General features: G+C 43.9%; 1 protein-coding gene across 1 annotated transcript; it reads left to right on the forward strand.

Moving 5' to 3' along the window:
- The first annotated feature begins 1,496 nt into the window (after nucleotides 1-1,496).
- Nucleotides 1,497-17,480, forward strand: LIPG (lipase G, endothelial type). The gene is made up of 10 exons (XM_074953890.1): nucleotides 1,497-1,908; nucleotides 3,897-4,093; nucleotides 5,744-5,923; nucleotides 7,096-7,207; nucleotides 10,610-10,834; nucleotides 11,317-11,559; nucleotides 12,151-12,271; nucleotides 13,006-13,224; nucleotides 13,834-13,938; nucleotides 15,597-17,480. Exons 1-10 carry the CDS (start codon nucleotides 1,815-1,817, stop codon nucleotides 15,616-15,618), a joined length of 1,518 nt encoding a protein of 505 aa, XP_074809991.1. The 5' UTR covers nucleotides 1,497-1,814; the 3' UTR covers nucleotides 15,619-17,480.
- The last annotated feature ends 6,863 nt before the right edge of the window (nucleotides 17,481-24,343 follow it).

Below are 24,343 nucleotides of genomic sequence, written 5' to 3' on the forward strand. Positions count from 1 at the left end.
ACCTGCTCTTAAAAACCTCCACTGATGGAGATTCCACAACCCCCTGAGGGAATTTATTCCAGTGCTTAACCAACATGACAGATAGGAAGTTTTTTCTAATGTCCAACCTAAACCTCCCTTGCTGCAATTTAAGCCCATTGCTTCTTGTCCTATCCTCAGATTTTAAGGAGAATAATTTTTCTCCCTCCTCCTTGTAATAACCTTTTATGTACTTGAAAACTGATAACATGGCCCCTCTCAGTCGTCTCTTCTCCAGACTAAACAAACCCAATTTTTTCAATCTTCCCTCACAGGTCATGTTTTCTAGACCTTTAATCATTTTTGTTGCTCTTCTCTGGACTTTCTCCAATTTGTCCACATCTTTCCTGAAATGTGGTACCCAGCACTGGACACAATACTACAGTTGAGGTCTAATCAGCACAGAGTAGAGTGGAAGAATTACTTCTCGTGTCTTGCTTACGACACTCCTGCTAATACATCCCGGAATGTTTGCTTTTTTTGCAACAGTGTTACACTGTTGTGTTGTCTCATATTTAGCTTGTGATCCACTATGACCCACAGCTCCCAGTGCTCCTTCCTAGGCAGTCATTTCCCATTTTGTATGTGTGCAACTGATTGTTCCTAAGTAGAGTACTTTGCATGTGTCCTTCTTAATTTCATTCTGTTTTCTTCAGACCATTTCTCCAGCTTGTCCAGATCATTTTGAATTTTAACCCTATCCTCTAAAGCACTTGCAACCCCTCCCAGCTTGGTATCCTGGCAAACTTTATGTGTCCTCTCTGTGCCATTATCTAAATCACTGATGAAGCTGTTGAACAGAACCGGACCCAGAACTGATCCCCTGGTGATGGGTGCACTGGGACGATGTAGACAGACATGGGGGCAGTGGCTCAGGAAGTAGCTGCCCTGGAGGGGGGTGTGGGGGGAAGAGGAGCAGGCAAGGGGCTGGGTGGAGAAGGCAGTAGCATGGCGGGGGGGTAAGGGTGTTGAGTCAGAAAGCAGCACTGGGCCAGGGACGAAGCAGTAAAGCATCAGGGCTGGCTCCAGCAACTCTGGGACCCCCCGCTGCGGCGCCCAAGTCTAGGTCTAGAAGCGGAGTCCCCTTTTCCCCACGCCGGCCCCCTCCCCCAGAGCAGCCGCGGAAAGGGGGCGGACTCAGCCTCCCCCAGGCGGGGGAGCCGTCCCTGGCGGCGCCCTGTTACACCGGAGAAGCGGAGCGGGAGGACGCGAGGGCGATGTGCCCCAGCCTGGCTCTGACAAGCGGGAAGATCCCGCTGCCACCCCCGGGCACAGGACCGCACGGGGCAGCTCAGCCGGCTTCTAGCGGCCCCGCGTGGCGGCAGGGCGGGCCGCCGCCGCCGGCAACGCCACGCTGCTCCCCGGCCGCCCCCCTGCCTCGCTCCGCCGCGGGCTGGGGGCTGCCGACTTCATTCAGACTATTTGGAAAACTGCCGCCTCGCGTCCAGGGAGGGTGTGACCAATCGGATCCCGCAGCCATGCATAAATTAGTCAAAACCATCTGGCCATGGGTCAGGTGACTCCCAATTCTGACTGTAACAACTACCCCCCAGCCCGCCTCTTGGCAGGAGCAAGGCTTCACCGGCAGCACTAGGCGCCTTGCAGTTGCTCCTCTCCCTTTCTCTCCTTCGAACTAGCTACGTTCTCGTTCCTCCTGGTGGAGGAGGGAGGCTAAGAAGCCGGGTGCATCTATCTCCCCGGCTCCGGTTGGAATACGGCCAGCAGCAGGAAAAGAGAAAAGACCCCCCCCTCACACACACGCGCGCAAAAAGAAGAGATCCTGACTCGTTTCAGCAATGAGAAGCTCTGCTTTCCTGCTGCTCGTTGGAATTGTCTCTGGCATTGCAGCGAGGGACTCCGCACCGGTTGCAAAGGAAGACCTGCTGAAAGGTAACTGACGCCGGAACTTAGTGTAAGGATCAGTGCAACAGTGATTTCATTGACTTAACGCATGGACTAGACATAAAACTACAGTCAGATTCCAGTCATTGATGTGCCCCACTTATAACTCCATGGTGACTTTAGCTTGTTCTTGTCCGTGTTCCTTTGGTTGGTTCAGTGCCCACTTTCATACCTTTTTGTACTGGGTATTAAATAAACTGGTATTGTAAAAATAAAGTTCATATAAGTTTAGTTTAGCATAATGGTTTAGTTCAGGTGGATTTCTCCTACCAACCACAGTCTTGATACCTACGAGGCACTAAAGTTTCAGATTGAAGGGGATAACTGCTGGGAGAGGTGGTTCTATTACTGTAATAGCAAACCTCTTAAGAGAAAACTTGATTTCTTTTTCAGTATTTGATAAGACGAGCGTGTAGAAAGCTGGAACATGCATCACGCAGTGTAGGCATGGGGTAGAAAATCGAAGTAGCCTTTTTCAGCTGAACAGGTAGACGAGCTAGTGCTCTAGGAAATATATGAAAGTTCCCCCTGAACGCTAGAAATATTTTACTCACTCTACAAGCTTTAAACAAACTGTTATGTAGATAGTATAGCAAGGCATAAGCAATACCCTCGAACAGCACCCCTAACTAACTGTCACTTCTTGGAGCCTGGATACAGGAAACCTGTTAGACACTCTCACATGCACACCTCTTCATAGCTAGTTCTGCTCACGTGTTCTCCTGAGCTGCTGAGTCCTGGTGCATTCTGTAACGTGATAGAGACAAGGCAAATAGCATGTTGAGGTGATCAAGACGCGTAATCTCATGTTAACGTGTGCTTGGTCCTACATGTTAGCTGTAAAAATCTAGTAAAGGCACAGTGATATAAAGCAGGTGTACTTCCACTGAAGTCACAGGAGTTGCACGAGGGCTAAATTTCCCTTCAGTTTATAAAAGTTGCACTTACAGTAAGACTCGACGCCAATTTTGAAATGAATTCTAAACTGATTCAGTGTCAAATATAGCACTTGTTGCTCCACAGAAACCCAGCTGTTAATCACCCCCTGCCTCCACTTAAAGTTCAGATGGGAAGGGGAAAGGCAAATTCTGTAACCCTTTCTCAGAACTGCCATCAAAGTCAATGGGGATTTTGTGCTAATAAGGGCTGCAGCATTTTCCATGGATAATTAGATTTTGGAAGGTCAATACATTTTGGCCTATTTGAGCTGCAGCAAGCCATGCTCTTGAAAGCCAATCAACATTATCTACTCTGCATAACTGACTTACACTAATTAAATGAACAGCACAGTATCCCCCCATGGCATCCTTCTGGACACCCTCCCTCCCTCCTGTAATTCCATACCAAACTACTGTGGCTAGCAGACTGAAGTGACTGGGCAGCTCACCAATCTGTAATCAGGATAGTTTGCCATACTGTGTAGGAGATCCTGCGTGAAGTTCAATTACAGGAAAGTGGCTGAAGTCCCAATCTTCCATTAAAGAAGCCCCAGGCCTCAGAAAAGTTTGGATATTACCGAGAAACCTGTTTTTCAAAACTTTAGAAGAACACGGCATGAAGCTTCTTGCTTTGACAGAACAAAAGCCAGCTGTTGAGCTGGAAAATGCTGCTCTACTGGATGGATGATAAGTAGGGGGATGTAGTGTCTGACTTTGAATCACTTGCAGAGGATGTAGACAAGGACATTTAAAGAAGTTGAGGTATCCTCCCTATGCAGCTGTCTCTGAAACTACATGCCAGCTGGTGTCTTTTAGAGGTTTCTTTAGAAGTACTGTATTTTGTGTGAACCAGAAAATCACCTCTCCTTCCTCAAATTGAAGAAGTGGAGAATCTGATTTCCCATATCCCAGCCTTCGTTTGACACCAAAAGGGCAGCAAACTCTTAAAATACTCTACTTCTAAATCCTACCTTGCATCTACTTTGTTGAATAAGACCATAAAAGTAGTAACCATGCACCCTGCTGATCTGTCTCCAGATGACACAATTGCTGAGCTGCTGAAGAACGAAAAAGAACTTGCACAGGCTCAGAAACTACAAGTGAAGTTTAATCTTCGCTCCTCCACAGTTCCAGGGGATGAAGACTGCTTTCTCTCCATAGGCCAAGACAAATGTTTAGAGGACTGCAAATTCAATTTGACAGCTAAAACCTTCTTTATTATTCATGGATGGACAGTAAGTATGGGGAATTCAATGTAGCTCTAGGCACTGTTTAGTTTTCTTTGTGTTCTTTAATTGGGCAGCACGAATGGCTCTAACAATATTATTTGGTATGCTTGAGTTTCCATGCATGTGTCTCTGTCGAGAACAGAGGCGACCCCTAGAAGGGGTGTTGGAGGGGTCAAGTGCCCAGAGGCAGATTAAGATTTATTGGGGTCCTGGGCACAAAGAACATTTGGGTCCCTCCGCATCTCCTCCTGCTTCCCGCCATGGGGCCCCACCCCCTGCTCGCCCCTTTCCCCCAAGGCCCTTCCCTTGGCCTGGCCGGAAGCTGGGGCCGTGGTACGAGCAAAGTACAGAACACAAAAAGTACAGTAGCCTGTATATTCTACACAGCCTCTATATTCTGCCCAGGGAGCCTGGGCCATTGTTGGGAGCCCTGGACCTTCCACCTGCCATGAGTGGGATGCCCTGGGGTGCAGGGGCACAGGCCAGGGGCTCTCAGGCACCTCAGCCCCCTGCCTGGAAGATGGAGGGCTCTGGGCTCCCCATAGCTGCCCAGGCTCCCTGGGCAGCTCTTATCACAGTCTAGGGCGGTGGCCCCCAAACTGTGGGGTGTGTCCCCCTAGAGGGGCACAGAGGAAAATTTGGAGGGGAGGGGGCAGCATAGTGGGTCGGGGGAGGCACAGTGGGGCTTGGCTCAGCCCCCATGGGGGAAGAGTGGGAGCGCCACCCAGCCCTGCTCTGCCCCCAGTTCCACTCTGCCCCCACCCCAGCCCTGCCCCAGCCCCAGCTATGGCTCTGCTCCCAGCCACGGCTCCTGGCTGTGCCCCAGCTGCACCTCTGGCCATGCTGCCGACCGCAGCCCCACTCCCAGCTCCAGGCCTCAGCTTCGCAGCAGGGACGGGGAGGAGGGGGATGACTGAAAAAGTTTGGGGACCCCTGGCCTAGGGTGACCAGGTGACTGTTTTGGCCCTGGATATCTCAACTTTTTTGGCAAAATTGGGCATTTGACCCCTTTGCTCTTGCCAACTGATCACCAAAAAGGGGCTACGAGAAGGGGGGGTGACCGGCAGGATCAGGCCAGCCCTGGGCGGAGGAAGGGGGGTCTTGGACGAGCCACTTGTCCATCTCTGCATGGCGGAAGGTGTCACTGGGCAGAGGAGACCTGTGAGGCGGTCATGTGTTCTCCCCTTTAGATTGTGGGCCCCCCCTACCCCCGTCCTCCAGTATGGGGAGGCACAAGTAGTCTCTGGTGTAGAATACAGAGGCTACTGTACTTTTCTTGTTCTGTACTTTGCAACCTCCTACTACTTATGCTTGAAGGCATAATTAGCATAGTGATGCAATGTCGCTAGCACTTATAAGAACTCTGCAAAATCATACTGACCAGCCCGGGTCTTTTATCCTCATTTTATATTTGTGCCACATGAAGCTGACCGAAGAAATCGAACTTTCTAAATGAAGCGTGGAGACAGTGTTCAAGAGAAGACCTCTTTTTTTATAGAGGTACTAGCGAAGTGCTGGATACAAGCACTGGTGCCTAGTTAAAGCTGTAACTGTAAAAAGTTGACCATGTAAATTTTAAAGCTTAAGGCTAACCTAATGGCATGTGTGTGTCCAGCTTTCTATGACCAGGAAGAACTTATATTTTCTCTCTTGTAGATGAGTGGCTTGTTTGAAAACTGGCTGGAAAGCCTGGTGGCCGCTCTTCAGGAGAGAGAGAAGGATGCTAATGTGGTGGTGGTGGACTGGCTTGGACTTGCCCATCAGCTCTATACTGATGCTGTGAACAACACAAAGGTGGTTGGAAAGGCCGTTGCAAGGGTGCTCAACTGGTTACAGGTAAAACTTGTAATACTGCCCCCTGTGTTGTAGTGTACTGTATCGTTCAATTTGCACAGGGGAAGGGAACGTACACCACTTCTAGCACTTCTGGAATGTGAAAGATGGTGTAATTCTTGATCTCAGTTCAGTGGCACAGTCAAGCACAAAGATGTGCCAAATTCAAACCTTGTGTAAGCAGGAGCAACTCTTAAGTGATTCTATTCCTGCTTTAGTGAAGATACATCTGCTTACATCAGGACTGGAATTCTGGCCAATGGGATGACCTTATCTAATGCTACAAACAAGAGCAGATATACAGTGCTTACTGAATTTAAAAGTTTAGACCCTTCACTTGATGAAAATTAAGGCCCAAGTTTTCAAGAGGTGACCAGTGACTGAGTGCCTCTATTTGCGGGTGTCCAGATTGAGACTCTTTGAGCATGTGTTCAGAGGTGCTGAGCAACAGTGCTGGAACTGGGGTAGGGAGGCATGCCCCCCATTTTTTAACATGGGTGTAGTTTGGGGGCAGTGTTGTCCTCCAAACTGAGCTGATCCCCCACCACAAATCGCAGCCCCCCTTGCTGGTGCCTCTTCATGCCTACCCAAGGCTTGCAGTTTGGGGGGGGTGGGAAGTGCAAAGCTACCCCAGCCCCCCCAAATGATGCCCATGTAAAAAAGGGGAGGGCATGGCCCCCTGGTTCCAGTGTCCGTGGGCCGTCCTCACTTCTACAAACATTCTGGTGCCCTTGGTGCTGAGCACCTGCAGAACCAATTGACTTCAGTTGGAATTTGGATGCTCAGACCTCTGAAGAATCAGGCTCAAGATGTCAAGTTTGGCATCCAAAAATCAGTACCATTGCTGGAAAAAATAAAAGCTACCCTGCTAATGCTGCTACTAAGTTACTAAAGTTAAGTGCACTGAAGCCCAGACTCCTCACTCCAGATAGTAAAGGTATGCTTTGAGAAACTGTGACTGAAGGCTAGAAACAAGATGGGACTGACTAGTCTCCAAACGACTGAATCACCTTGCCGGTGTCTTGAGAAAACATATCAGTTACAGGCACGATCCAAAACCACTTTTACACTGGGGATGTCTAGACCTAAACTTTGCAGTTTGAGTCCCTCTGCTAGATATGAGTTATCAACTCTCTTGAAAATATGAACAAACTTAATTATTTCTACACTTGCAGGAAAAGCAGAACCTGCTGCTTGAGAACGTCCACTTAATTGGGTACAGTCTTGGTGCCCATGTTGCTGGATATGCTGGTAACTATGCAAATGGAACAATAGGCAGAATTACAGGTAAGGCTGTCCTAAAACTGCTACCATGCAATACTTTTGTCTCCTCCTGCAATATTAACAGGGTTGTCAGAACCTCAAAATCTAAACTGCTTTGTTGAGATGTCTAAGTCTGGGGTTAGTAATAATTAAAGTATCCAACTTATTTTCTTTTGTAATTCTCCAGTCACGCTCCTCACTGATGGCTTTTCTTGCATCTAAAGGATATTAAACTAAGGTGATTCTACCTCCCACTTTTTGCCAGAAAAAAAGATCCTTGGATTTTTATTAGTCCTGATGCTTTCTCATGAAAGTGAGACTGCTGGCACTAACTGGCTTCAGGTCCCAACTAGGTGTGCAAGTTAAACACGGATTCACTCAAATGCTCTCAAATCCATCCCTGCTATCAAAATTCTAAATCTCTGAGTAGACATGGCCTACAAGCTAGCCTAAGCATGAGAGCCATTTGCTTCCCTTTTGGCCGACTTCAAATTTTAAACTCCGCTCTTCCTTTGTGAAGAGCTACTTTGTCCCACCATGACTCACTTCCTAGTAAAGTGCGATTGGTTCAGAAAGCCAGTAGTCTAAAGAGAAACTTTCATCTTTCCATGTGGAATGACTTGGATCTTGTATAGATTATTTGGAAACATGGTGGGGAGGGCCGCATTGGGAACAGGACTTTCCCTGCAATAATGTGTATAGCTTAATTACCTGCTACAGTAGGGATAAGATATGCATCTCCCCATAAACACTTGCAACAAAACCAGTATAAGTGACCGGGGAAAGCAGATAATACTACCATTTGAATAAACTAGTACTTAATGTTAATAAACAGTGGAAATTGACATTTCCACCTGGTGACCTCCAAATGTCACAAGCCCTCAATTTAGAGACAACTAGGTTCATTTTTATTAGATAAGGCAAAATAGGGTAGTGGGTAGCAGAGGCTTATAACTAGGACCCTACCAAATTCACGGCCATGAAAAACGGGTCTTGGACTGTGAAATCTGGTCTGGTGTCGTTTTACCCTATACTATGCAGATTTCACAGGGGAAGACTGGCGTTTCTCAAATTGGGGGTCCTGACCTCAAACGGAATTGCTGGGGGGTTCCAGGTTATTTTAGGGGGGTCGGGGTATTGCCACCCTTACTTCTGCACTGCCTTCAAAGCTGGGCGGCCAGAAAGCAGTGGCTGTTGGCTGGGCGCTCAGCTCTGAAGGCTGCCCCCCCGCCAGCAGCAGCACAGAAGTAAGGGTGGCAATACCGTACCATGCCACCCTTTCTGGCTGCCCAGCTCTGAAGGCAGCAGCGCAGAAGTAAGGGTGGTAATACCACACCGTGCCATCCTTGCTTCTGCTGGCGGCAGCTCTGCCTTCAGAGCTGGGCTCCTAGCCAGCAGCTGCCACTCTCCAGCTGCCCAGCTCTGAAGACAATGCAGCCACCAGCAGCTGCGCAGAAGTAAGGGTACCAGTACTGCAACCCCCCCTTCAATAGCCTTGTGACCTCCCCCCCCCCCCCAACTCCTTTTTGGGTCAGGACCCCTACAATTACAACACTGTGAAATTTCAGATTTAAATAGCTGAACTCATGAAATTAACGATTTTTAAAATCCTCTGACCATGAAATTGACTAAAATGGACTGTGAATTTGGAAGGGGCCCTACTTATAACCAGGTTCCTCAGGTTAAAAATTGCCAACGTACAGGATGGTTCAGACAAAACATTTTGGTTTTGACCCATCTTTAGTTCTTAGTGTTAACCAGCTACTCTTGTCTAGACCTTATTACCATAAAGAAATTTCCTATTGTCCAAGGCATCAATATGGTGTTACTAATAGGAATTTGGATCCCTTGAACACTGGGAAAGGTCAGTTGTTCAGATTTTCTTTACTGCCTCTCTCTCTTCTTCCCCACCAATCTCTCCTCTGCCAATTTACCTTCTGGATTCTGCAGTGGTTCCTCTCCCCTATAGAAATTCATGCTTCATAAACTGTCTCCTTTGCCCCTCCCGTACTAATGAACCTGTCTCCAAGTCACATCTCTTATGCCCCTACATGAAAATCTCAACTAACACACCTACCCACAGAACTTACCTTGTGTTGGAGTTACTATTTATGCAGGGTATTAGCACAATGCTAACTTAACTATAAACTCCTTTATTAAATCCAAAGGCCAAATGTTATTTATACAATTGCTGTAAACATGCCTAAATAAGTTATTACATCCAAACAGCAACAAAATATTGATAAGCATTTGATCAAGATACTAAAACAGGCTAAACCCAGGGATGCTTAGATCCATATTGGTCGGCTCCAGTGTGGTCAGGCAGGTATTAGCAATGAACCCTTTAAGAGTTTATTTTTTTTATACCCTTTAACAAGAGATGTCATTGCCAATTACTGATGTCAGCGAAAAACAAATTTGAGACAGTTTACCCTCATTTCCAGTCTTAGTCCAGATAAGATTTACAACCACCTTTCTCCAAGGCTATTCCTCCCCTCCTCCTTTCTGACTAACGGGTTTTATTTGTTGCACCTGGGTTCACATAGGCTCTAATTTTTGAGATAACACTGGTATGTGGGGTGGGAAGATCCATGTTGGCTCATTTTAAGACAGACAATGTCTTATTTAAAACCATCTGCAGTCGCCTCTATCAGTCAGAGACCTTCTTTTTAGAAACTGCCCTTATTTCATTAGTTATTTTTTGAACCTGCCACCCTCCCTACTTATAACTCATTACTTTCAAGGCCTTTCTCTTAGTTGCTAGTTAGGGCCTTTCTTTACAACACATTTCTTTAACCAAATTTAAGCTAAACTTTACGCCTCTAGTTTTATATTCATTCCACACCATGTGAAGGGATAATAAAGTGTCCTACAGGGTAAAGGCCTTCACTTGTTCAATCCACTGCTCACTCACCGCTCCTATTGAAGTCCAGATGTAGCCCTTAATACCTAAGCACTAACAGTGACACATTTCAGAACTGTATCAACACAAACTTCTTCCATTCACAACATGAATAGTGGCTAAACAAATGACCAGCTTTCTCTCCTGGTGATCAGACACCTCGTGGTGGTACTTGCCCTGGTTGCCACGCCATTGGACCCCTCTAATACAGACTCACAAGTGCCTAGTGGCTGGAGTGTCCGGCACCATGGACATTTCACTACCTTTTTTTTTTTTTTTAAACTTCTGTTCTTTGCATCACAGCTTCTAACAGCAGCAGTTTTGAAGGAATGTCCCTTAATAACTTGGGAAGATTCCAGACATTAATGCACACACTCACTCCGTGTGACAGTGATTGAATGAAAATTGTACACTTGTTTTTCTAGATTGTACCCTGGGGGGTAGGGTCTGGTTGCGTCACCCTCTGCTAGGAAAGTACCTAGCAGATTTTTTGCTGCTGCTGTATTGTGCGCTCTGCTTAACAGGCTTGGATCCAGCTGGCCCTATGTTTGAAGGAGCTGATCCTCACAGACGTCTCTCCCCTGATGATGCAGACTTTGTAGACGTTCTTCATACATTTACGAAGGAAACACTGGGTGTTAGCATTGGGATCCAGATGCCTGTGGGTCACATAGATGTTTATCCCAACGGGGGAGATTTCCAGCCTGGTTGTGGATTAAGTGATGTTTTGGGAGCAATTGCATATGGAAGTAAGTTCTTATTTTTCCTATTTAATAATTGACTGGGGGAGGGGGGGAAGAGACACACACCTTACATAGGCAGGTGTATTGGAATAATAGTTACAATCTAACAAGAGGCAGTTCTCCATCTAAGCTGTCTTTAGACTGCCCTCTCCTCTTGAAATCAGAAAATCTTGTTTAAGTCTGGTGTTAAGCATCAGGAGCTGAAAAACGAATTTCTACTTCAGGCCATGTTATACTGGCTCTGAAGTCTTGCCTTCCATCTCTACAGCTAAATGTGTTTGAACAAAAGTCTGTCAGCCTTAAAGGTATTGTATTTACGCCTCATTGTTTTTAATTGAGAAGCGTATCTGGTTTTGGTCAGACTTAACTTATATTGAACTACGATTAGTTTAACTCACTAACTTTTGCAGCAGATTGTAGGTGTTGGGGTGGTGAATGCTAAATTGCTGAAGTGTATCTTACCACCACAACTTTCTCTATTGAGCTAGATATTGGGGATGTTGTTAAATGTGAACATGAGCGAGCTGTACACCTCTTCGTGGACTCCCTTGTGAACCAAGATAAGCAGAGCTTCGCCTTTCAGTGCACCGACTCCAGCCGTTTCAAGAAGGGAATCTGCCTGAGCTGCCGAAAGAACCGCTGCAACAGCATTGGCTACAATGCCAAGAAAATGAGGAACAAAAGGAACAGCAAGATGTACTTAAAAACCAGAGCAGATATGCCTTTCAGAGGTAATGTTTTTTTAAGCTACTGAGATCATAACCCACTCATCTCTCTGACAAAAATATTCTGTCCTCTATAAAGTTATCTCCCTCTGTTTCAGAATGCTTGAATTCAGATTTAGAATTTGGAGGGCTTAGCAGAAACTAAAATAGTACAGATGTGCAACAGATGGTGACAATAAAAGCAACTTTCATTAATACACATGAATAAAATCTGCTTCCTGTAGCAAGATAGCAACATTTAATATTAAGGAAGAACATTAACACTCTACCTCCCCACTAAAACAAATGTTTCCCTGACTACTTCTGTAAGTGGACACTTTCAACAATGTTCCTCTATGTAGGAACTGTGTGGGGAAGGTAGAAGATCGCTAGGATTCTGCTGCAACACAAGGCTCAGGGAATGGTCCTAGAGTTCCATCTGTGGCTGAGTAATTATCAGCTTTCTAATCTGAGCTCAGGCTCATAGGCCCCCATCAAGGCTACTTGTATGGGTGATCTTGTCTCTGCCAGCTGGCACCATCTTGCAAACCACAACTTGTCATGGAATAAACAATGCCCTCTATTCACAAACTGGACTCTGTGCTTGTCTCTCTTCAGTTTACCATTATCAGATGAAAATGCATATCTTCAGCTACAAAAGTTTAGGAGAAACGGAACCCACGTTCTCAGTCACCCTTCATGGTACCAATGGCGAGTCTCAACCCCTCTCTCTGGAGATGTAAGTGGAGTTCAGCTGACTCATCTCCCTATTTTGATCAGAACAGTGGGAAGGACTCATGGAACTAGAAGCAACGGTTAACAATAAAAGTGGAGTTGAGAGAGAATTATTGCTATTGTTGCAGTTGAGCCTAATATCCAAAGATCTGCTGAATGATGGTAAAGCAGCAACCTAATTAGTGCCAGATTTTATTCTTGGGGAGATGAACTGCCATGTAGGAGACAGTAGATTGGCTTCCAGTCTGATACACAAATCCCTGGGCTGTAAGGGGTAATGTGCCTTGTTTCCTCTTTTCTTTCCCTACCACCAATCTTACCAAAGACCTCTCCTCTGCCTTGCATGATGGAGGATTTTTATGTGGTTTAAAAGCATCCCCCTGTAGTCTGTCCTTGGCAAAAAGGATTCCTCATCCGGGGGGATTACAAAAGGGGTGTATAGTTCCTTTACTCCCCCAGAAGGATGATGTGAATTGTAACTGCATGTTGCCTTAGGAGGTGCTAGAAAAATGAAGGAGCCAAATATGAGACACCCCACAAGGATAACACTAAACCAGATAGCCAGAGTCACTTTCTTTAATCAAACCAGTAACAAACTAGAACCATGATCTTCAACTGCCTGTGTGGAATGCTTGATGCTTTCTCTAGAACTCTTCTTTTCCCAACACAAGTGTTTGAGAAGTGCAGTAAGTTGCTTCATTAATGAGGAAGAATGCTGAGTCTCTGCCTATTTTTCAGACTTGAGCAAATTGGCCTGAATTCTACTAACCCCTTCTTGGTCTATACTGAAGAAGACATTGGTGACCTCTTACGGATCAAGCTCACCTGGGAGGGATCTTCTCAGTCTTGGTACAATCTGTGGAGAGAGCTCAAAAGTTACTGGTTCCGATCTGCTAAACCTTCCAAAGAGCTGCAGATCAGACGTATACGTGTGAAGTCTGGGGAAACGCAACAGAAGTGAGTAGATCAGTATTTCTTTAGGGAACACTGGTGACTTGATGTGAGTTTGAGACTTCGGAATCAAGAGTGTTCAGATGTGTCAAAGACAGCAAGAAAAGTAGCTAATGGCTGCTCAGTGAGGGACCTTTGATGGTTCAAACAATGCCTCTGTCAGATGGCACCCTGTAGCAGGGCTTACGGTGGTAAACTTCCTGACGTTGCCGGTTAGAGAACAGGCTTTCTGTGAAGCTAATGAATTCAGAAGAATGTACATGCTGTGTCAAGGACTTGGCTTCTTACTGCCCCTTACGTTACTTGTAAAGCACTAAACTAGAGAAGGAAACTAATTATTGTGAATGCCATTCAATAGCAGACTGATCACTGTTAAAAACTAATACTCTAGAAGGAGTGGTGAAACAGCATTCTTGAAATAGAAATGGCCCAAATCTGACAAGAATTGCCTTCCTGCCAGTGAACAGTGCTATAACTCTTGCTGACCCCTTCGCTGTCTCTAGAAAAGAATGATGGCTATGTGTTCCATTTAGAAGCTACTTTCTAAAGTGTATAAATAACTTGCATCGATTTGTATGTGTAATGTCTCCATGGCTTCTGACCTTTTCCTTTCAGGTTAACTTTCTGTGCAGAGGATCTTCAGCTGACCAACATATCTCCTGGTAAAGATCTTTGGTTTGTGAAATGTAGAGATGGATGGCCAACAAAAAACCAAACAAGGTAGGGTTTAATTAAATGCTTACCTTTTGAAATCCTATTGTCTAAGGCATTAAGCTGTGTATAATGAGGACAAGTATAACCAGATTGACACTGAAATTTCAGTAAGTGGGGAGAAATTTGCAACAGATGTTCTTACAGTCTTGAGCTAGAAAGCTTAATAAAACTCAGTGGACTCCTAATTACTAAAGGCATGTTAATGAAAACTCAGCTGGCCCATTTAAGGCTATATAACAGCTTCTACAAAGGAGGTACTCTAAACTCTAGTGCACCCTCCTGATCAATTCGGATTGCTCCTGCAGTGTGACTTTAAATCCATCAAGTGTTAAGTAGTGAGGATTTGATGACTAACTATCCTATGTAGTAAAAAAAAAGTCCAAATTTGTTCTAGATCACTCCACTGACTTCATTTGAGATACACTAGAGGTGAACTTGGTCTAGCACCTCTTGGACTTAAAGTCCAAGCTGTAAAAGAAGAGTCTGTACAACACTAATCAAAATGCAAACTGTTAGAGCTTTTGCAAACGCTGTAACAAAGCCCTGTGTAAAAAGTTTCCTTGCACAGTGACCTCAGATGGCAGAATTCTGTCTTTGAGCAATATCAGATGGTATCTACTGCCAGATTTGGCAGAAATAGTGAATTGCTCTTAGTGTTGCTGCTGTGTGTATTAAGAATTTCACAAATGAGATCACGTGCAAAGGCCAATATAAAATTCTCATGGCAAAGGAATTGGAGAATGTGCTAGCTGAAACAAATACCCAGAGCTAACCCAGAAGATACAAAGGCAGGCTGCAGTAATGCACTTTCCAGTAATGCCTACATAGCAGAAAGACAGCTGGCAAACCAGACTCTTCCTCATGGTGTAGGTTCACTCCTGGAATTACTGCTTTGGGGCTGGAATCTACCACCTTTTCTCATCTGGTGTAGTAGCTTACTTGACAAGTAAGTAGATGAGTATTAATGGATGGGCAGATTTAGGCCCTCAGGGTATATCTACGTTGCAATTAAACACCTGTGGCTGGCCCGTGTCAGCTGACTTGCGTTTGTGGGGCTTGGGCTAAGGGGCTGTTTAATTGTGGGGTAGACCTTCAAGTTTGGGCTGGAGCCTGGGCTCTGGAACCCTGCAAGGGGGAAGGTCCCAGGGCTCTGACTCCAGCCCGAGCGTGAATGTCTACACCACAATTAAACAGCTCCTTAGCCTGAGTCAGTTGACATGGGCCAGCCACAGGTGTTTAACTGCAATGTAGTTATGCCCTCAGTGAGTTGTAGTTAAATTTGTAGGTCAAAGTATCAATCCATTCCTGAATACAACTGAATGTGCAGGCTCTAGAGTCAAAGATCTTAAACATATAGTTTGTCTATTAGCAATTACACTTTTTGCCTTGGATCACAGCCATCTGCAAGTCTGTCTAAATGCACGTTACACTTGGTACAAGTTGGAGTTCCCATAAAAGGTTCCAGCTCTCTGAAAGTTATTGTAGGCAAAGGTTCCAAATAAGAAAATACTAAACTGCACCTAGTCTTCAGCCTGTCTCACGTGTCCATGGCTTGCTTTCTTACGAACCCATATGTTACAATTTTGAACTTAAAAAAAAAAGCCACCTTTGCATTTTACCAGGTATTTCTTCCTTTCATCCATTTCTCCCCACTCTTTCCTTAGATCAGCTTTGAATCGCCTCTGAAGGTTTTTCTGAAGACTTGCACAAAAGGACCTAACTATCCAAAACATATGAGAAGCCTACTGCAGAAGATTACATAGGTGGAGAGACATTTATGCAGTTTGTCTTAGTATCACTTACTATTCAGGACAGAGAACTCGGTCTCGTTGAACTGATGCAGGCAATGTTTCTGGTGAGGAGTGATCCATATGCACTCAGTTGCTGTCCTAGAATAACTTATTAAAATTACTAAACTCACCCTACTTAGGGGAGTCTGGTTTATGTGCATTAACCTAATTTTCCTGATCTGTGTTATGCTCTGCATAGTCTGTTCCCAGTTGTCCCAGACCATTGGAAGTATCAACAAAGTTGAGATAAATCTGTGCCTTGGTTCTAGTCTACCTATGTGCCGTAGAAGTCAAGGGGAAATTGATTTAGCTGATCAGAATAGCTGGTGACTAAGCTACTGAGAATGCATAACAGTGTATGTACAGCTTAGGAGTACTACAGAGTCTAAAATTGCACTAAACGATGTGGAAGAATGAGTAGCCCAAACCAGCAAAGTGTAAAAAGGCTAAGCACAAGGTAATCTCTCCTCTAACTTCCATCTTCTCTCCATTCTGTCCTTTGCTTTTCCCAGAGACCATTACTGTAGATCTGCCAGATATTGTAGTACACATGGCTAATCCTGTAAAAAAGTCCACTACTCCATCCCCCTCTGTTCTGTCGAACGCAGATCCTGAAGTTACTGGCAGCTACTTTCCTTTAAAATGTTTGTTCTGATAAACGTCAGTATTTTATTTAAACAAGGACTATCCAGTACTTGCTTCATGCAGATCTTATCCTGAACCATAAAGAAGGGCAGCAGCCATCGACTTACTGTATACTTGGAGGGTATCTGTACTGCTACAGCCAAACTTGACATCATTCAGCAATATGTATTTTGAGGACGCATTCACCTCTGCAAACTGAACTTGAATGCAACTGTAGCAGCAAGGCACATTTTAAGGTTTTGTGTGAGTATGTGCACACACATGCACTTGACAGGGTTTGGGTACTAATTTAACCTACAACATATAACCAGGCTTCCACCGCAAAAGTGTTTTAAAGATATTTTTATTCCATGATTCCAGCTAAGCTTGGCTTTGTAATGGAATTAATTTAATCCACCCTGCAGGAAACTACTGTTCTAAAAAGGCCAGATTCTTGCAGGTACTCAGTCTGCTTAGGCCAGAGGTGACCTGACTGTCTGTCTTTTCAGGGGGTGGGGGCATTTTAATATATTTGGGATCACTCTTGGTTTTGGTGTGAAAGTGCAATGCTTTCTACACAAACACCAGAGCTTGCTAGGCGGCCTGATGCTTTAAGTTATGAAGACCGTCATCAGCCACGTCTCTTTAATGGGCCAACAAGGGTGCGTTAGTTTGGCTTCTTTCTGAGTGTCTCATTCCAACCAAAGTTAAAATAACCATACATATTTGGAGAATAGCGTGATGTTTGTCTTGGTTATATACAGTCTTCAATAATTGAAGCCTCTGGTAACTATCTGTGATTTGTCGCCATGCCATATATTTATACAGTGGTCTTGAAGCTCTATTTGTATATTATGTTTTTTGTATGACATTGAACACTATTTATTTCTGAAATGTACATTTGTAAAAAGTTTAAACTTTGCTTTGGAATAACAGTTTTTATAAACTTTAAGCAGAAAAATAAACAAGTCTCTTGTAGAAATAAGGTGCACAGTTTGTAATTCTGGGAACGGAGAACACCCTGTAAGTTGGCCATGAAATCCTTCTGCCTATTTTATTCAAACTTGTAAACAATGCAGGTCAAACACTGTTGCCAGTGAAGTCACTGAGAACAGGATGTGGTTAATAAATTCCAAGGCCAGAATGAATACTGTGATCATCTAGTCTGATTTCCAAAATAATTCCTGGAGTTTATCTTTTAGAATAACGTCCAACCTTGATTTAAGAATTCAGTGACATAAAATCCACGACATTACTTACTGTTAAATTCGTGCCTTATTTCCAGTCTGAATTTGTCTAAGCTTCAACTATGGTGTCTGAGATCAGTGAACATAAGGGTAATGCTAGCCATTGGGACTAGGGGAAAGAATTTCTAGTGGAGGCAGGCAAGGAAACACACATTCTACTCCATCTCAGCTGAAAAGTTTTCTATACTTTAGTGAGGAAGCTTGGGTGCTCTCCCTGCTACAGCTTTGCCCACATTTAGATTAGACTCTCTCACTGAAGTGAAGTTTATTACACTTGCTTTAAGAACAAAAAAGCAGTCTAGACAAGTTACTGCAGCAGGACAATTTGTGAGACTTCAGCCATTCCAAACACCCATATTTACATTCCTCTACCTTTTTCTCTCTTTTTTTTTTTAAAGTTAGTGACAATGTTCTGTAACAATCCTGCATTGCCAAAGGGATGACCCTCCCTTTGAAAGGGAACTGCAAAGTGAGTGCGTTTTGAATTTGCACATCTGTGTAAAAAAAAAAAAAAAAAAAAAAAAAAAAAAAATACTGCTAATCAACTGCAAATAAGTTATCCAGGGATTCTAATATGATACTTCCTAGTGTTTCATTCTGAGATCTTTAGTGATCCAGAAATCCGATGAAGTGACCTGTAGCTCCCGAAAGCTTATGCTCAAATAAATTTGTTAGTCTCTAAGGTGCCACAAGTCCTCCTTTTCTTTTTGCGAATACAGACTAACATGGCTGCTACTCTGAAACCAGAAATTTCCAAGACGACCTTACTAGGGGAGAAGGAAACAGGCTAGTTAAGAGTTACTGTTTTCAGCCAAGACAGCACTTTTCCTTATCTCTTAGCCTGATCCACATACAAATTGGTGCTGAACTAAAGATCTGAATTTCTACTTTGGCTAGGTAACTTCCCTCTAATTTCTTTGTGCTTGATGGGCTGGGTTTTGCTTTCTAGAAGCCTATTGTGCCTTTAAGCAACTACCACCATTTTGGTAGTGAACATGTTTGACTCCAGGGGCCAGTGCTGGTGTTTAGCAGCCTCCCCAAAACTTGCCAAGACAAACTTGTCCTTTTTCCCACTGGTCCATTGATTTCTTCCATTAATCTTACTTTCCTAAAATGAGATTTTTTCAGAAAGGCTGAGTATGGGCCGAAGACTACTCCCCTTGACTTCAATCAAAGCCAAGTTAGGTCAGCACTAAGCACTTATGAAATTCACTCTAACTGTCCCAAGAATAGCTTAACTCTCCAAATCTCCCCACCTGTAACAAGGCCAGTGCAGCGATCTTACCAAATCATTTTGGGCAGGCTATCCTTGTGGCTTTAAGGAAATCCTTTGTTTGGGTCACTGATGGCACATATCCCATCAATACAGTGGTTTTGCAGAGGAAGTAAGTATCTAAAACCTGTGCCATACCCCCTGAAGGATTTAACTCAGGGGTGAGTAAACCTTTTTGTATGTTAAAAACAGAGGTATGGTTGCTTATGCAAAGAAAATAGCTACTTTTTGGAAAGGCAGTATAGAAATGACCAAGTGGGATGGTTTTTTAATGCACATGCTTAGAGTCAATCTCCATCCAACTGACAACTCTCTTGTAACAATGCCACACACAATTCTCCAGAGTAACCCCACTCTCACTCCAGTTTTTTAAGCCCCAATACCAGATTGTTAGCAGGAGTACTTCAGATTTTCTCATCTTATCTAGATGTTACAGCGGGCAAGTGGTACCATCTCCCCACATGCAGACAGTTCCCAAATGATAAAATCTTTATAGAGCAAAATCAATGCCTTAAATTGAACTGGAAGCCAGTAGTGGTGTTTAGCACTGGAAACCATGGAGAATGGGCTACACAGATAGTCATTTTCCACAAGTGAAGCTCCAAAGATAGCCTCACGTGTGCCATATTGCAAAAATCTGAGGAACTGAAGGTAATGATCCTGAAACAACAATGGTATGAGTTATGATTTTACTCTTGCTAGAATGTATACATCCCAACACAAATTATACAGGTCACTGGCTTCCAAGGAATTTTTTCTTGGCAGTGAACACACAGAATTTAGCAACTTTTTAAAATCTGTGCAAAAGTGTCAGCAAACTTTATACCGCAGATAAGAATGGGTATAACAGTCTTTCCTAAGGCCTTGGCTACATTACAAAGTTTTGTTGGCAAAAGTTATGCCGCTTTAATGAAAGCTCTTTAATTAAAACTGCTGTTACATGTCCACACTAGCTCCTTGTGTCAGCAGAGTGCATCCACACTAGCAGCTCTTGCATCGACACAGAGAACAGTGCACTGTGGTAGCTATCCCACTGTGTAGCTGGCCAGAGTGCTTTGCGAAGAGTTTGCAATGCCTCATGGGGCAGGTACAGTGTCACATGATGCAGATTTCTCAATCCCATCTGTCAGCCGCTTTTCAACTGAAGTGTAGGGGGCGGGCGGAGGGAGAAGGGTGCGTTTGGGAGGAGATGGGTCAGACAGCAGTCTGACCGACCTATCCTGAGGCAGGGGAAGGGGGAACAGCCCCCCAACATAGCCCCCAGATCTGCTACTCGACACAGCAGTCTCTTCCCCAAGCAGCCCGCTCTGCCTGCCGAGTTCTCCCACAGCATCCTTGGCTACCGGAAGTGGCATCCTGAGCCGCTCTGTGAGCTCTTGGTATGGAGGAATGTCAAAACAGCACAGCAGTTCCTGCCCTCCTTCCCCCCCGCCCCTTCCGCAGCAGCAGTCTGCCTGCCCCTGTGTTCCAAGTGCAGGGGAAAAGAGCAGTATTCCACATTAATGATTTGCTCTTTGTTCCCAGAACAGAGCAGCACCCACAGCTGTCAGATACTTCCTGGAGCTTTGAAAGGAGAGGGGCGCATGCCTGCAGGGCAGCAGAGATCAAAACAGTAAGCAGAGCGGTCACTGCAGGCACTGTGGGATACTGGTGGAAGCCAGTTATGTCGACAAAACAGCAGTGTACGCGGACGCTTTGTCGCTTTAACTTTGCCACACCAAAAAGCTTTATGTCTCTCATTGAGATTGTCAAGGTTCCTCCCCCACTCTGAACTCTAGGGTACAGATGTGGGGACCTGCATGAAAAACCTCCTAAGCTTATCTTTACCAGCTTAGGTCAGAACTTCCCCAAGGTACAAAATATTCCACCCTTTGTCCTTGGATTGGCTGCTACCACCAAACAAATACTGGTTACTGGGGAAGAGCTGTTTGGACACGTCTTTCCCCCCAAAATACTTCCCAAAACCTTGCACCCCCCCTTTCGGGACAAGGTTTGGTAAAAAGCCTCACCAATTTGCCTAGGTGATTACAGACCCAGACCCTTGGATCCTAAGAACAATGAACAATCCTCCAAACACTTGCACCCCCCTTTCCTGGGAAATGTTGGATAAAAAGCCTCACCAATTTGCATAGGTGACCACAGACCCAAACCCTTGGATCTGAGAACAATGAAAAAGCATTCAGTTTTCTTACAAGAAGACTTTTAATAAAAATAGAAGTAAATAGGAATAAAGAAATCCCCCCTGTAAAATCAGGATGGTAGATACCTTACAGGGTAATTAGATTCAAAACATAGAGAACCCCTCTAGGCAAAACCTTAAGTTACAAAAAAGATACACAGACAGAAATAGTTATTCTATTCAGCACAATTCTTTTCTCAGCCATTTAAAGAAATCATAATCTAACACGTACCTAGCTAGATTACTTACTAAAAGTTCTAAGACTCCATTCCTGGTCTATCCCCGGCAAAGGCAGCATAAAGACAAACACACAGACCCTTTGTTTCTCTCCCTCCTCCCAGCTTTTGAAAGTATCTTGTCTCCTCATTGGTCATTTTGGTCAGGTGCCAGCGAGGTTACCTTTAGCTTCTTAACCCTTTACAGGTGAGAGGAGATTTCCTCTGGCCAGGAGGGATTTTAAAGGGTTTACCCTTCCCTTTATATTTATGACAGAGATGGTTTTGTTTTGTCAGCAAAACAGCAGAGTTTTGCGGCCAAAAGTAGCTTTGTAGTGTGCACACCTCCCGTTTTGTCGGCAAAACGCAGCTTTTGCCGACAAAACTTTGTAGTATAGACAAGGCCTAAACAAGAACTGACCCAGACTCCAAACTTAAAGTCAAATGGAATCAGATCTCTTTCTGAGGTTTGAAAAAAGAAAAAAATACTGTTGTACATCCCTACCTTTTTTGTTCTAGGTCACTCTGCAAAATGTTTCACCCAGCTCTAGGATTTTCATGGCCAGCATTACAAAGAAGACATAGAAGGCAGAGTATTCCAAGTAAATTCCTTCTGACACAGATTGCCACAAGAAGGAAAACTGGGGAGGGGTTGAAGAGATAAGATTCTTGTTACGAACATAAGATTCCACCAATAAATTCTTTCCTGGTCACACTATTCCATCTCTTATAATCAGTGATCCTAGTTATAAAGGGATGGGCAAACTGGCTCAGATAAAAAAAAGAAACAATCCCAAACCTGGACCAAAGTTAAGTCTGGTTAAATTTTTCATGTGCAGCCTCCTTTTGGCTAACAAAATATCAACAGCAAGGCTGGTTTTAGTTTCAGATGAGCAAAATATACCTCAAGAAGTGGAGTACGTTGTGTGACATTATTGAATTAAAATATGACCAGGCAAATCATTGTTGCTACCACTGTTATATAATTGAAACAAATTTTATACAAAGTGTGACACATGGCCAGAAAGGATTAAGCAGCTTGCAGGCTAAGTGATCCAAAGCCAACCTTTAGAGACATGTTAGAAGAGTATGTAAATAGTAATTATGACCATTCCATGGTAGATAGGCTAGAATTTTGAAATGCAAACCTATATTGTATGTGTGTACTCATATCTTGGTAAAGGTTAGCCATGTAAACAGACAGTTCCTGTCTGTCACTACAGCTATTAATTCAGAGAATCTTGGGTGCAATAAAGTCATTGTCTATATGTCTCTTTGAAGTTTCTGACAGACTGCCTAATGAATAAATTGCCTTATGTTAATTTGTGTAGCTAATTACCATTGGTGCTTAGGAAATAAGTCTCCATAATTGCCTATTGTTCACTGAAGGACTCCAACCTGTCAAAGAAGGCCTGAAACGGTATTAAAAAAGAGGTTGGGTCCTGATCCTTTTTATCTCAGATCTACTTGATGCTTCAAGCAGGGGAAGCTTAAGCCCAAGATTGAGATCTCCAGTCCTAACCTGGAATCACCCTGAACATAAGCATTGTATGTATACTGATCTTTTAACCAATACTCTCCCTCTTTTCTTTTTTGATAAATTTTAGTTTAGTTAATAAGAGTTGGCTGTAAGCATGTATTCGGGTAAGAGCTGGAATATTCATTAACCTGGGAGGTAATGTGTCCTATTCTTTGGGATTGGTAGAACTTTCTTATATGATGAATAAGATTTTCAGTAATCCTCATCATATTTGACTTGGGTGTCTGGGTGGAGGACTGAGGCTGGGTTGCTTTAAGAGAACTGTGTTGTTGGCTTCTGGGTAACCAGTGAGGTATTATAGAAGCTGTTTTGTGCTGGCTTGGTAATGTAAGTTTTGGAATATCCACCAGCTTTGGTGATTGTCTGCCCCATTCTTTGCAGTTCACCATAATTGAGTGACCTCAGTGGGCTCCCCCAGGACTCTGGTCACACCTTGAAATCATCCTTATTAGTCATTTTCCTCTCAGAAGAGACTGCCCCATAGTATCCTGAAATGTTAGGCAGAAGAGGACCTGTGTTTTTACAGATCTCCATGAAGTAACCACGTTTTGTTATTCCCTGGAATGATCTTTACGGTCATCTTGTGGGAGAGCTCAATTAATAATACATGTAGAACCATAGACCTCAAATAAATATCAAATAATGCTAGCAAGTACATTAATATTGACATATCTGTTTTACAGATGTGTAAATTAAGGCAGAGTTCACTGACCTCAGTCAAATGCATTTGTTGGTCTCAGAGCTATCAAACGGGAATCCTCATTGCAAGACCTACCACTGTAATGGGTATTAACTTGCACCATTGCAAAGAGTCTCAGAAGAGAGGCCAAGAACTGACTGGGCATGGAGACTGTGCCTCAATCCTGCCCAGGAAGCACTACCATTGGATGGGAACTTTGCAGTGCTGTCTCCTGTTCTGTGGGTAAAGTAATGCCCAGTGCTGTTAACCCAGCATCTTCCAAAGAGGATATAAACTCTGTAAAAAACAGCCACCCCCAACCTGAGGCAGAGAGAAAATTAACTGCCTGGTCCAACTGTTACTCAACAAATCAGTGGAAGAGGCAGAAACAGAACTCAAACGTGCTGATCCAAATCAACTGCTAATCACTAGACATGCACTCTCCCCCAAGAAGCTTCTATACATATCAGACAAATAGTCAGACTTTTGGGCACTTATCCAAAATCCTCTTGTTTTCACCCATCTCCTGCTTATACATCTGCCCATACAGAAGAGAAAAGCAGCTGAAAACCCCACTCCTTCCCATCCTTGGTATGGAAAAGAAGGGAGAAGCATTCAATATTACTTCAGAGTGCTCTACCAGAAACTTTTAATTAACACAAAGAGGTTAGCATTTGTGTACTGAATATTTTCCTTAATTATGTTAATAAATAAAGCCCAAACAATCAAAGTCAAATGATATTTTGGCTTGCATGTAAGCAACATCTACAGAGTTTCAACTTGAAGAAACATCTGCTTTTGTTTTTGACCTTGCATGCAAACTAAACATTGTGCAACAAAAGAACAACAAACTCTTGGGTTCTT

Source organism: Natator depressus, chromosome 5, assembly GCF_965152275.1.
Source record: "Natator depressus isolate rNatDep1 chromosome 5, rNatDep2.hap1, whole genome shotgun sequence".
Lineage (NCBI taxonomy): Eukaryota > Metazoa > Chordata > Testudines > Cheloniidae > Natator > Natator depressus.